This window comes from Teleopsis dalmanni, chromosome 2, assembly GCF_002237135.1.
Source record: "Teleopsis dalmanni isolate 2A chromosome 2, ASM223713v2, whole genome shotgun sequence".
Classification (NCBI taxonomy): Eukaryota; Metazoa; Arthropoda; class Insecta; order Diptera; family Diopsidae; genus Teleopsis; species Teleopsis dalmanni.
Window position 1 is genome coordinate 28,912,224 of NC_051847.1, and position 15,452 is coordinate 28,927,675.

Genomic DNA, 15,452 nt, shown 5'->3' on the forward strand with positions numbered 1-15,452 from the left:
GAAACTAATTAATTTTCTACTGCATGCAACCTATTAATTTTATTTAGTTATAAAATTATCATAGTATAATTTTAATATAAATGTTTAAAAATTAAATAAACAATAATTAAAATAAATCCTTCATTTAAAGAAGCATATTAGAGTCAGTGTTGTAATATGTTGGCTTATAATTTATAATTTCAAGACAATATATTATAATAAATAACAGTTAAATTTAAAATAATAATAACAATTGTAGTGCTTAAATGTTTATTGTATATAAATTTAAAAAAATATAAAAAAAAATCCGAATTTAATTACAACTTTTAAAGCTTTCATATGTGCATGTATTTGTTATATGTAATATATATTTTTTAAAAAATTAAATAATAAAATATATATTAGCATAAAATTTAAAGCTTCATATTTGTGACAAATTTTTATTTTAAAAAACAAAAAAACATAATAAAGAATTTAGTTTATATTTTGTTTTTTATTGTTAGTTATATCACTGAACCTTAATAAGAAACATATACATATAAGCATAATACAATAAAATTAATTTTTAAAATAACGATATTTATTTTTCAAAGCTATATTAAATAAATCATAAAAAAATTTAACAAAATTTAATATATATATGCATAACTATAATAAAACATAAGTTTACTATAAATTTAATTAAATTATATTAATAAAGGTTATTTGCTTATTAAAAGTACAATAAAATGATTAGTAAATATTAATATTTTTTTGCTATAATTAAGCATTGATAGTTTTATGAAAAATATATATCTTTCTTAGTTTACTACTTAATAGTATCTCGTCAATTAGAGTATAATATACTTAAATATTTATATGTTTTAAATATTTTAAATATTCTGTGAACTATATTTTATCGATTGCATTTGAAACTCTAGAATATAAACTATTGTGAATCTTATTAAAACTTGTGTTATTACATATATGCAAATTGCTTTCGATATTTATTTTATAATACATTATTAATTTATTGCCTAACCCACATATTTTACTTAGTTTTATACACATAACTCCATTTCAACTATATAAGAACTTTTGTTTTTGTTATTTTAGTATTGAAAGTGTTAAAGTAATTCTACTATTAAAATTTCTATAGTAAGTTTCGTTCGTTTAATTTTTATCGTCATGCTTTGATATTGTGCACCGTTAAAGTAATAGCAGGCATTTCGATTTTTTCACATAAAGTCCAAGGATATATAGCAGTTTTTTTTATTATCTTTTGTTTTCCTTATCTTGTTGATAAACACGATTGCAGAGTGGAGTTTTATAAATCCAATTTTCAGCGACTGGTTTAAAATACTATTTATTAAAAAAAAAATATGTATTAATATTAAATATGTAATTTTATTTATTTATTATGTATATTATTTTTAATATGAAAATATGTTATATGTAATTTTATATATATGCAGTAAGATATACATTTAACTACTATATGTGCGAAATCAAAAGAAGTAGATAAGCTCACATACCTTATGTTCCCATTGTTGGTCCATTTCCTTACGCGCCTTTGCCTGTTCACGTTGTTTCTGCTCTATTTCACACTTTGCATTTGTTGCCTTTTCGATATCATTAAATCTAACAAAATATGTAATATATTAGTGAATTATAAAATATAAATATAAAAACAAATTTTAATTCAATTTATTTAGCAAAAAACAATTAATAATTTTTTACTTGAGTCCTGCAGTTACTTCCTTCCAAACGCGTCTTGATTCATGTTCTTCTTGTTCAATGATTGGTCTTACTTGTTTCTTAAATATTGGAATACGATTTACGTCGACGAATACCTCAGTTTTCTAGAAAATTAAAAATGACACAAATTCTTTCATTTAATGAATTATTATACTACATTATAAAGCGATAGTACAAATGCTACACACAAGCAAACATCAACATTTACATTTTATTTAAACAAAATATATATATATTATTATATTTAATTTTCTAGATAAACAAAGTAAACAGAAATTTATCCAAAATATTTAAGAGATAAGTACTGCAATCGTTAACCGACGATCAGGTTAGACAGTCAATATCGATCACGATTACGATTACGATTACGATTACGACAGTAAAAAAAGAGTGTAGTATAAGCTTATTTTATATATTTAAGCAGATCGTATAAAGTATAGTAGGAGTGTTTAGGAGACATTTATTAGATGTAATAGCAAATATAGTGTACATCATCGTTTCAGTTGTAGTAATGTTTATGGTTTATGAAGGATGGGAATAAAGTTGGCATTGCATGTGTAGTAAAGTTGGCATTTAAAATATAGTAAACATATAGTATATATATATCAAACATTAATTAATATAATATATGTAACAATAATATATAATAAAATATGGAAAATTAAATTTACTGAAACATAAAATAGCATTACGTTAACAATATTAATACAAAAACACAATTATTACATAAAAAAATATTTGAATATAATTAGAATTATTGAAATTACATTTTTATCATGCCATTTAGCTTCCATAAGTCCACTCCATTCGCCAGCGATAGAGAGAAAAGGTTTCTTTTCGTTTGGTGCATAAATCTAATAAAAATAAATTTTGTTAATAAATATTTTGATTTTGTTTATAACAATTTTAAATATTTACTTCGGCTGTTACTTTATTCCTTTTGCCACCATAAAATGGTTTTGTTAAAAACTCAACATTAGCATAGTAATTGGTTTGTGGACAACGTATTTCAACAGAGCCACCTAGCTCAATCCAAGGTACTGTTAATATGGATCTAGAAACGTAGACATTTATTATTTTTAAAATGATTCCAATTTTAGGATTAAGGAAAAAAAGGAACACTTTTGGTACACTGTGACCAATGAAATATTTTGTCGTATTTCTGGAGACAAAATCGTAGGGCATTTTATGAGTATTATAAATCTAACAATATATCTTGGTTGAAAAACCTTGACTTCATTCGTTTCAACGGAAACTATATAGAGGTATTGGACTCGTTTACTGACAGAATAACTTGTCAAGTTATTATTATTTATAGTTACAGTTATTATTATTTATTACCATTAAATAAATAAAAATCAGCTAAAAACTTTTATCATTCGTATCCATTTTTTACCTGCCGTATCCATTTGGAAAGTTAACATAATACTGTTCGCTACGTTCTATTAAGGTAACAATACCTTCACCAATGTTATGTACACCAACCGATAGTCCCAAAAATTTCGACTTTGTCCATACGTGCGCACAAAACTGTATTTTTTTGTTGACATGCTCAGCATAGAAAGCAGATACTGTAAAAAATAACAAAATAATTTTAAAAATTATTTATGTAACTTATTAATGACATACTTGGAGGATGATGCGAAACTTGCTCAGCCAGAAAAGTCAATTGATTTTGACGACACCACGGTACAGGCCCATCCGATACTTCTGTACATTCTGTAGACTCACCTATATGAATATTAAAACGATTATTATTATTATTTTATAAAAAGCGTGTGATAAACATTTTTAAGATATATTTATAACAGAAATACAGATAATGTCTGCTTAACCTAAGATAATAGCCGTACTCGTGTAAAGACCGCGTCTGTCAACTCTAATACGTGAACTTCTTACTCATTTGTGATGTAAATTATTTTACAATATTAATATCAGTTATATTAACTACACCATTTCGATACGCGATATTACTTATTCGTACGCGAATTTATTTATAAAATTTATTTGGATAGATCTAAGTAAGATATTACAGATACCATTTTGATATATGGATACATTAAAACTAATTTCAATAAATATAAATAAGTTGAAATATTTTGAAAGGCAATGTTGGAAATATGTTACAGATACGTATCCGATATGTGTTCTTGATTACTTTTACTTTTATTTAAGTAGATATAATAAGTTTCCATTCAGGCTTTCTTTGCCAACACATAATTCATGACTTATTAGTACGTATTAGCATTATTAAATGAGATATAGTTTTGTAAGGTTCCCTAACTGAATAACTAAATATTTATACAACAATTTAAAGTATATCTGTCATACCTGGTATATCCCAATAGCATTGAAAGATTTCTCCTAAAATTGGATTGTAAGGTTTCTTTGCTACCGCACTCTTGCGGCCGGCATGATAGGCACTCAAATACCAACGGCAAACTTGTACTATACGATCGCGCGGACTATCAAGTTCCGCAATTCTGTAAGTTAACAAAATTTCAATTAAAACCATACCAAAAACACAACTCATTTAAGATAAAGCCTTACTTTAAGAATAAATCAGGATGTGCAAAATAATCGGCATACATTTCCAGTAATGAACGTCGTTCCAATATAAAAGTTGGCAATACTACTTTTGTTAAATCCATGCCAATTTTTACCTGAGACAATAAATGAGAAATCATAGAACCATGCGCCTCCATACTAATGCTAGTATCCTCCTCCTCTTCATATAGTGCATCATAATCTATCGAACCATCATAACTACGATATGCTCTACTTTCACTCGTGCGTGGGGAGTCAAAATCATTTTGATAGTTTGACAAAGTGCTCGAAGCAGTTTGAAACTCATCGATTTCACTTAAAGCTGGCGGAACTTTTTTGTTTACCGTTGCTGTGGCTGTAGTTGTGGTCATCTGCGATTCTGGTGGATTTTCATTTGTGGGTGATGTCTCCACTGAGAAGCCACGCGTTGCGCTGGAAGCACACAATAATACAATTACATAAATTATGATAAATGCGTTAATAGATAAAATCTGATCTGTATGACGATGTTAATAACTATGTACGCAACAGGAAACGGAAAGTGATGTGCTAATAGCTGGTATCTAGTAACACATTAGCAAATACCATTTATACTTGTTATAGCCACACAATATTCATAACAATTTCCTTGCTTTTGTCATTTTTTTTTTTTTGTTGACTTCTCTGAGGGCTTCTCTATGTAAAGTAGGACAAAATCTGTGCAAAATATGAACAACGCATCAAACTACTGAGAGGGCGCGATTGTGGGAAGTGTAGGGGCTTGCATATGAAATTAGGTGGTACGCATGAAAATGTTGTTAATAATCCTAGGCGATCCAGCAGCAAACGCACATGGATTTACATAGATTTCATATCTAATTTGCATAAAAGGCTTACAATGAATTTCTTGGACAGAAACTTTGATTGCTGAGGGCATTGCTTTGGATAGTTTTAGTTGGATTTGCTGGCAAGTAGGCACTTGCTTTATATTTCTCCCAAAACGGATTATGAATTTTAAACAAATCTACAATTCTTTTTTGTTCAACTTTTCTGAGCTTCCTTCCACAGTTCAAGTGAAATGAATTTTTTATCTTTCTTAAATGCTTGAAGTGAGTGTGAGCTGTATTATGAATGCGGGTTAAACTACACATTTCTATTTAGAAAAATTATGAAATGCCGACACGCTTAAACAAAAGCAAAATAGTGCCATTAGTGTTCAAGGCTTTCAGGACGGCACAAAAGAATTATGTGATGCTGCAGCAGCGCCATGGGAATTGTAAATTAGGATGTGTCATAAAAAGTCAATGAGATGGAGATGGAGAGTTTGTTTGCTAGTTTAACCGCCTATCCGTCTTCTCGTCTATTCTGTACGTAATATATTATAGTATATTGTGTATGAGTATGAACGATGGGAGAATGCGTTGAAATACTTGAAGTGGCAAGGGTGCAGTTGAGGTTACACCTATTTTTCTATCTATCATGATTTTAAATGGTACACATTTTTTTCAAACTTTAAAAATAATTATATAAATTTATTTTTGTGTTTTTTCTCTTAAATTTTACACAAAATTGTGCACACTTTTTAAAATTAAATAAATATTTACTTATATACATTTTTATTTATAAATAAATGTATATGTTCTTCTATATAAACATTTATGTAAATACTTTTTATTTTAATATAATGAGGATGTATCAATTAATAGAGTAATTAAGCAACTAATACCTAAGCACATAAAGATTATAAAATATTTTATTTAATCATTTATATATAAATAAATTTGTTCGGTTAGGGTCAGATGTAGCACAAAAGATCAATCTGGTGGCAGTGGTCTGCTCCGGTCGGAGCTAGTACCATGTTTATTTTTATTTTATCTTTAAATAAATATGTTTGTTCTTTATATATATTCATTTATTTTTATATATTGAATATATATTTTAATTACTTGAACATTAATAGAGTAATAAACAATATAATACCTAAAGTTTAATTAAACTTTTTAATATAAATTTTTATTTAATCATTTATATATTTATTTATTAATAAAAGTGTAAAGTCTTATATGTATAAAGTCATAAAGCCATATATGTATATATATTTATATATATAGTCCCCATATAACGCGATAGATTGGTTCCGCGTTATAGGAAAACGCGTTATAGGGGTATTCCCGTATACCCCTTATACAAACACGTGCAAAGGTATGCGAACCTAATTATGAACTGTACAAATCCCCGCGTTACATGAGGGAATGCCTTGTTCAACTGGGGATTGAAATCGCGTAATATGAAAACGCTTTATAAGGGTATCGCGTTATAGAGGGGATTACTGTATATTCATTGTGTTTACTATAATGAATAAATATTAAATTGTAAATGAATAGAGTAATATAACGTAAAGCCTGATACCTAAACGTTAAACTAAATTTATTTGTATAATTTTTTATTTAATCAACTGTCAAAACAAAGTATTGGGTTTATTATAAGTAATACATTCATAATGTACATTAAGACTGAAAAGTTTTCGGAAATTCTCATTTAAAATTCGCGCGCTGTATATTTTTCGATATTTTAAGTTTATGTAGTTTGGCAGCAATTAAGGACAATTACTATGCCAAAAATGAGCGCGATCTGTCAGACAGTTCGTTTACGGCAGCTGTTGAAACCAGTTCACCTCAGTAGTGCGTTGCGAAATGTCTTCGACGGTCGTACGACCGTCCTGAAAGGCTTTGTACCACTCATAAACTTGAGTTTTCGATAAAACTGATTCCCCATAAGCCTTTTGTAGCATTCGCAACGATTCTGCACACGAAATTTCGTTCGAAACACAAAATTTGATGCAAACTCTTTGTTCAATATTTTTTTCCATTGTTTTTTTCGCAACGCACTACTGAGGTGAACTGGTTTCAACAGCTGCCGTAAACGAACTGTCTGACAGATCGCGCTCATTTTTGGCATAGTAATTAAGGACAGTGCTGCCAAACTACATAAACTTAAAATATCGAAAAATATACAGCGCGCGAATTTTAAATGAGAATTTCCGAAAACTTTTCGGTCTTAATGTATGTAAACGTCTATTATTTGAATTATTAACTAGTAAAAGGTAACGAGTTGGAATCACAATAATATTTAAATATTACAATAATATAATATTTAACAATATTACAATAATAATAATAATTACAATAATATTTAAAGTTCATATTAATGATTCATATTAATAGAGATTAAGATATATTGCGACAAAATAGATTTCCTGTGACGACATTTTCTCAGATATATTTCGATGGTGATCTATCATGGAAATTGATTTAATATAAAACAAAAAAACAAATATTTTATATAGAATTATCTGCGAAGCTGATTTCAGAAAGCAGCTATATAAATAGTATTGTAAACTATTTATAGCTTTCAGATTAAAAATAATAGATAACTCACTACCTATACTTATTTTTAATAATTGATTTCAGTTCAGTGTTGGCATAAATCAGAATTTATATATTTTTTGAATGAAAGACTGCGAAAAGTGATCTTCATTATTGATTTTTAAAATTATCTAATACCATAAGTCAAGTTTTAAGTCAAGTCATAATGACAAACATCTTTTTTTATCAATTCTGGTCTAGGTGACTGTTGGTTATAACAAATGATACCAAACAAGATATATAAGCCCAGTCAGGGACAGCTTGTCTTAAGCTATCAAAGATGTGTGTGGTTTAGTATTGCGATGGAAGACCAAATGGTTTAACAAGGTTAACAAAGGTTAGCAACTCTCATCTACCGCATAATTTTTGAGGGCATCACAATGGACAATATATATTTCCGAGTGGAAATACTGACAAATGTCAGTCTTTTAAACCTAACTTAATCTAGTATTGTGATGATGAAATACAACAGCTCTCGCATTTAGCAATCCGGTCGATGTTAGTTGTCGTTTACAACAAATGATATCCTTACAATCTCATCAAACAGTATGTTTATTTGTAGATTGTCACATATAAGTTTAGCAGAGATATTGGTAGGCCTCACTCCTTACCAAGGAGGAAATTATGTACAAAACACATAACTTCATTGGAACTGGCGGAAATTCATTAGAATTTTCAATGGGTCGTTTATCGGCGCATTATCTTGATATATGTGTTCGTAGAGGTCTTAAGCCTTCATGGCAGGTACCCACGATAAACAACACTGTTATTGTCACATATAAGTAGTATTATTAAATATAATGAGTTTAATTAATGTAAGATTATTAAGGATCAAAATAATGAATGTATATGCTATTCAAGCACAATTGGGTGTTCACCTTAGTACATTTTAACTCTTACCGACTTACAGATGATGATATTTTATTTTTGAAGTTATGGATTAAATTTTTGTTTTGCTTAAGTCTCATATTTAAAATGTTTAACCTTTAACTGTTTTAATTAATTAATTGTGTTGTATATTAAAACTTGTACTAAATAAATTTTCATAAATAAATTTTTAAAATTCAATTGAAAGTTAAATCATAGCAAATGTTGAATGTGTACATGATTGATTGAATCTAACTTTCGCTTCACTAATACATCGAAGTGAAAGCACATACTCGTATAAAAACGAAAGTATCTTAGATTAAAAGTTACACAAATAGCAAACTATTTAAGTGCCAAAGGACATAGTGCTTAATATCTAGATTGCTCTGCGTTCAGATGCTGATCCTTGTTCTTACAAATGTCAAGCAAACGCTGCACAAAACAAAAACTCAAATACTTACGCACACTTAAAATCAATTTATGAACTGAGGTTCTACTTGAAGTGGTGCTTACCTTAAACTTACACGACGTACCCATTTCTTAAACATTTTTAAACTTAAATTCGTATTTCTACTTGAACGGGTAGAAGGCAGAAATGTGTGTAGCTTTGACTACACGAGGATACGAGGATATATTGAATTCAATATACAGCAGCCGGTTGGACACACATTTAATCAAATAAAATTGAAAATCGAAAATCGAATTTAATTAAAAAGTTGGCATCCTAGAAATTTATATACTTCAATTTAAGTTATGAAATGAATTTTTTAATTGCAGAAATGCTTTCGTGGCCACTCATACCAGCGATCCGCAATCGACAATAGAAGATACTTTTGCATAATTTTCGGTAAAGCAATTGAAATTTTTAATGCGGCAGAATGATTAAATATTAAAAAAGATTGGCAGTAGTCCGGGTTGCCTGACAGCGTGGAGGACGGGAGCATGTCACACGAGACGTCATAGGTTACTGCGTCACAACACAACAAAATCAAACGATGAAACTCGTGGAAGTTTGTAACTTTAAAGATATTTATAATTTTCAACTTCACCGTAAACTCAAAATATTATTTTATAGCATCGATTTTATTAGATTATTTTTCTATTTAAATTGCCGTAAAAACGTGGGTATATTTATTAAAATGGAAGCACTTTATTGCACTACAAATATTTATATGCATTTTACGTATATATTCGAATTAAATCAAAACCGAAACTGTCAGGCGATGTTTGAAGAATGCACTGCAGGATTTCACTCTTGGTTACAAGTAAACATTATTCTAAATTATTTGCATATTTTAGGGAGCAGAGATGGAAAAATGAGTAACCGCATTTATTGACTGCTTTTAAGAGAACTGGTGTTGTGCACTACTTTCGGTATTTAAGTTTTCACAAAACACTATTACATCTAGACAGGGTTTTAAATAGGAAATTTTTTCGAAACGGTTAAAGTTAAAAAAAATATAATGGAACGGTTCCGGTTTTGCACTACTTTCGGTATTTGTGTTATTACAAAACATTATTACATTTAGACAGGGTTTTAAATCGGAAATTTTTTTGTTACGATTAAAGTAAAAAAAAAATATAATGGAAAAAATATTACAAAACATTATTACATCAAAATAGGGTCTTGAATCGGATCGGCTAAAGCGAAATAAACCGATATACTTTTATGTGTCGGTTCTAGTTTTAACTTTCATTTATTAAAATTTAAATAACAGATGAAAATAATTTCTAGGTGCAGTGCCAAACTGTCTGTATAAGATGACATTGAATTATCTGTATCTATGCTTAGGCTTTGAAAAAAATGTTCAGACAATATTCTCGTCAAGAAAAGAATGGAAAAGAATAAACTTTCAAACAAATTACAATATCTTAATCTATACGAATGGCTAAGAAATGAATTACGGAATAACAGCGTAGCAGTACTGTGGCAGCACCATAAACGAATTAAGCGACAAATATGACAAAATAATAAAGATAATTAGTAAAATATTATTTTAAAGAAAGATATAAATAAAGACGCTAGTTTCTGTATACATTAAGACTGAAAAGTTTTCGGAAATTCTCATTTAAAATTCGCGCGCTGTATATTTTTCGATATTTTAAGTTTATGTAGTTTGGCAGCACTGTCATTAATTACTATGCCAAAAATGAGCGCGATCTGTCAGACAGTTCGTTTACGGCAGCTGTTGAAACCAGTTCACCTCAGTAGTGCGTTGCGAAATGTCTTCGACGGTCGTACGACCGTCCTGAAAAGGCTTTGTACCACTCATAAACTTGAGTTTTCGATAAAACTGATTCCCCATAAGCCTTTTGTAGCATTCGCAACGATTCTGCACACGAAATTTCGTTCGAAACACAAAATTTGATGCAAACTCTTTGTTCAATATTTTTTTCCATTGTTTTTTCGCAACGCACTACTGAGGTGAACTGGTTTCAACAGCTGCCGTAAACGAACTGTCTGACAGATCGCTCTCATTTTTTGCATAGTAATTGTCCTTAATTGCTGCCAAACTACATAAACTTAAAATATCGAAAAATATACAGCGCGCGAATTTTAAATGAGAATTTCCGAAAACTTTTCGGTCTTAATGTATAAAAGTGTTTTATTTTGCTTTATTTATGAATTGCAATTAAAAATAACGCTTATAGTACCACAAGAGTAGGAATTTTCGCACCATAAAGAGACCACGGTTTTTAATATATAAAAATATAAAGAATATAAATATAAAGAATTAATCGACGAGAAAATATCGCCTTTATATGGGTTCCTGGACATAGGAACATCGAAGGGAACGAGAAAGCTGGCTCTGACCCGCTCTGGTGCTTCTCTGAATGCGTCTCAAGCGGTACCGATTTATGTTACCCTTGAGACCATTAAGAGAAGTACTTACCTCTATTTTCTTTAGCTTGCCAATAACAAATGAAAGGCACTAACTACAAGTGCAACTTTGCGATTAATATGGCCCACCTATAATAAAACTGCATCTCGGGAACTCATCAAAAGGGATAACTTTTGATGAGTTATCCATTTACTGCAGTTCCCTCTGGTCATTGGTGTAAAGGAATCCACGCAGAAAATTTGCGCATTCCTAAAAATACTTACTGCAAAAGTTGTGAAAACCTGCAGGAAAAATAAACCATTAAACACTTTTTCTGTGGATGCCCTGCTTTGGCTTTCAGAAGAAATAGATTTTTAGGAAGTTATTTCTTTCACAGCTGATATCAGACTGTTCATCGATAAGGAGGAAAGATCTATTAAATTATCTAAATTCGGGATGGATTTAATCTATATTCTCTTATCTTAGAGGTTTTTGCGAATAATGTGGTAACAAAACGATAAAAAATCGCTAATTGAGGTACATGGAAAGTTATTTGATAGCCTGCTACTGCAACCAACCAATGAGGAATTCACGTGAATAAACAAATATAGAACTACAGGGTTGTAAACCTAAATAAATCGATATATTGTTTTTGTTCGATGCCGTTTTTACTCTAACAAAGTGATCGGTTTTTTTTCGGTTTTCGGCTTACGGTTCAGTCTAGTTTAAAATCCCCATTTCTTAGTATAAGCATATAGATGTGTAGATTCAGTTTAATGATTAACTCACTTAGTAAGTTCCATGAAAATTTACTTATTGAATTATTATTCAATATATAAACTTATTGCTGATTAAGATTAAAAGGTATCTAATAAATAGCTTAATAAGGAGAGTAAATAAAGAAAGAGAGCAAAATCCGTTTTGGTAATTTGTGAGTATTTCGAATTGGAAGTATACAAGAAATTTTCACATTTGCAGAGGACTTATTCCACACTGAAAGGTATTATTATATACAGACACTGCATCGGTGTGGAGTGCCCATCTGTTTTCTTGCCCCAACACACACAAGAATTTAAGTCCAATCGACCTTTGGACTCGTCCCCTTGAAGTGGCTAGGTTTCTTCGACTGGATCCTGGTTAGTTTCAAATTACTCCCACCCCTCCCCTTTCCCTCATCCCAACACTCACTCCCACCTTTTCCATTAATTATCCCATGTATTCGTCTTGTAATCCTTTCATGTTATCTGCTTTCAGGTCCCGGCGGGTTACAACAACAACATTATATACAGATATTAGGCGGGGCTTTAATTAAGTTAATAACAATTCAGCAACACGATGTCCGCTTTGTAAATAGTCTTTCAAATGGCTTAATGCCCATTTGCCTTCGGAATAATGACTTCTTTTGAACATTCAGAGCATTCAATGTCAACGATTTCTATTCAATAATGTTTAAATTTAGTTTACAAATAAATAATAACTTGATTTTGATGAAGAAGGGTTTCTATAAAATTTATCAAGCTATACTTTGACTTCAAAAACAAATGTTTCTAAGAAAACTGAAAGTTAAATAGTTAACTCAAATATTAATAGCTTTTCATAATCACTAATACATATCAATTAAAAAATATCTTATGAACTTTGGAACTCTGAAACGTCATAATTACCTATACTCGAGTATATTCGAACACTTTGAAGCACTATATTATATAGTGTACCATATACTTTTTAACGGTTAAGTATTGTATATCCTTATTTGCTAAAACTAACATTATACATCGCTAGCAAATTATACATTCTCTAGAGCATTGAAAGCATCCTTTGAGAATTTTAATTTTATTTTGAAAGATATAAAAATTTTTAATTAGCATGACATGACGCGTAATGTTATATATAAAAAAGCCGATAGTAAATATTGAAGATCATTATACGTTAGAACAACTAATTATTAACATAAGCAAAATAAAATATATAATAATATTTCTATTATACCATATATAAAAATAATTCAAATTATTATGAAATGAATGAACCTTCTGTTATTTTTATAGCTCAGTAAAGAGAAATATACTCTTTATAAGTATCTTGAAGGCGCATGTCTATTTCACGCAAAATACAAATCAACAAAGAAGACTCTTAGACTCTTAAAGTAGGAAAATGTGCAAATTATTCCATAAAAGCCGCAAATAATCCAAAACAAAACAATATTTTTTTAAGGAACAAAACAGATGGAAACATTGTCGTATGCTTTTCAGTTTACGTTGTTTACAATTTCTTCCTAAGTTGAGATAAAAATTAGCCGGCAGTGTTGTCTAACATGTGTAGGTGTTCGACAATAATGAGGAGTAATTTTTATATTAAAGTCCCATCAAGCATGAATCCAAAGGACAATGAAACATAATAGGAATTCGTATGAGGCATGGGCTTTTGTTATTTCGATTAATTTTATGACATGGCAATGTTAAACGCGCTGACGACGTTCTTCTCTCAATGTATGTCATATATAATTTATGACTCAAGTGCCACTTTCACAAAATGAAATTTAATTTATTTAATTGACATTAGAATCACACAAAAATAACAAATATTTTTTATCTTTAGGATAAATTTTTATATACATACAGTCAGTATTGCAGCAAATTTAGTTGAATTTTGCTTTAACAACGAATTACTTTAAGATAACACCACTTTAAGTAATATTACTTTTTAAATTATTTAATTAATTATTTAAATTTCATGAAAGAAATTAAATAAATTTTGGCAACCGCACACTTTCATTTAAATATTTATGAAATGGTGAGAAATTTGCGACGCACTAGAAAATTTTATTTCACATATTCAGCATTAAAATGGATTGAAAACATCTTTTCAAAACCCCACATGAGAGCATAGAAAGACGAAAACTAATTTTAGAATTAATAATAAAGAAAAGAATAAAGAATTAATAAAGAAAATATCGTAAAAATTGAAAAATTAAACATATTTGTATATAATTCTAAATATAAATCGAAACGTAAAGTATAGAAAAATATTAAACAATAACAGTGCACATACCGAATCATACAGGTTGGATTGTAAGTTTTGTTGTTAAAACAATCGCATATGGAAAGTGATGGTGAGTAGGTAAAGAATACTCCCCATAGCAGGTGAACCTACTTATGAGGTGTCCACTTATCAGATTGATTTAGTGTTTAGAAATATCAATCATAAGCTGTTGGAGAAGACAGTCCAAAAGCTCATACGATTCATTAACAAATATGTTAGGTTTTTAATCTTAACAGATTAGAACTCAGATTAATCACTGATTTCTTAACTGGATATGATCTTGTTCTTTAAAGATGGTGTACCAGTCCCTAAGATTCTGCGAAAAGAAAAGTAAAACTTTCGCACACCATATTTGCTCATACCTTGCGATTGCTCGAAAACGAAATAAGTACCTCAATTCAACTTAGAATATACCGAATGATGTCTCGAATGTGGAACATTGCTAAGTTTAGCAATAGTCTTGATTTATCCAGACTAGATCACAAAACTCTCTAGAGACAGCACAATGGATTGAAGTGAACCGTTGTTGCTTTTAATAATAACAAAATGTAAAAGTATACGAATATTAAGCATCTAGGTCTAGGTAAAGGGGTTAAGTTTGAGTGTGCTGACAGATTTATTTATGGATCAAAAGTAAATGCTTAACACGTGACTATAATATGCAGATCCAAACTTGGTTTTGCCAATACTTGATGCACGATGAAAAGTTTTCTAGAAGATTTTAAGCAAAGATCTGATAAAAATTTTGTAGTAAACCAACTTTTTTAAGAGGTTGTAAGAATTGCCGGGTTTGGCCCCCAGAACCGCTCGTTTTCACAGACGATTAAGCGCCGTTCACCTCTCTGAACATGTATAGAAACATGTTGAGGAGTTAACGTGGTTGTCACATAGTTATATGTATTAGAAGACATTTTGCTTCCCTTACCGTGAAAACATGTAAAAAGTATTAGTAAAATCTGCAAAAAACTTAATACTTAATTTGACAGAAACTAATATCTCTTAAATATGTACATTATCATGTCAGAAATATATTTAATTCTATTTTAATTAAGAT

General features: G+C 29.6%; 1 protein-coding gene across 2 annotated transcripts in view; it reads right to left on the reverse strand.

Annotated features, from left to right (window-relative positions):
- Positions 1–819: 819 nt before the first annotated feature.
- LOC119677154 (oxysterol-binding protein-related protein 9) overlaps positions 820–15,452 on the reverse strand; it is a 34,301-nt gene continuing 19,668 nt past the window's right edge. The window contains exons 1-10 of one of the 2 annotated variants that reach the window (XM_038088422.1): positions 9,048–9,216; positions 4,267–4,695; positions 4,048–4,199; positions 3,346–3,447; positions 3,113–3,287; positions 2,635–2,770; positions 2,484–2,570; positions 1,699–1,820; positions 1,494–1,599; positions 821–1,320 (exon numbers count right to left, since the gene is read on the reverse strand). In XM_038088422.1, coding sequence (XP_037944350.1) covers positions 1,234–1,320; positions 1,494–1,599; positions 1,699–1,820; positions 2,484–2,570; positions 2,635–2,770; positions 3,113–3,287; positions 3,346–3,447; positions 4,048–4,199; positions 4,267–4,695; positions 9,048–9,082 — 1,431 coding nt within the window. In that variant the 5' untranslated portion in view covers positions 9,083–9,216 and the 3' untranslated portion in view covers positions 821–1,233. Of the gene's footprint in view, positions 1,321–1,493; positions 1,600–1,698; positions 1,821–2,483; positions 2,571–2,634; positions 2,771–3,112; positions 3,288–3,345; positions 3,448–4,047; positions 4,200–4,266; positions 4,696–9,047; positions 9,217–15,452 lie in introns of those variants that run through there. The other variant, XM_038088421.1, reaches the window with a different exon arrangement.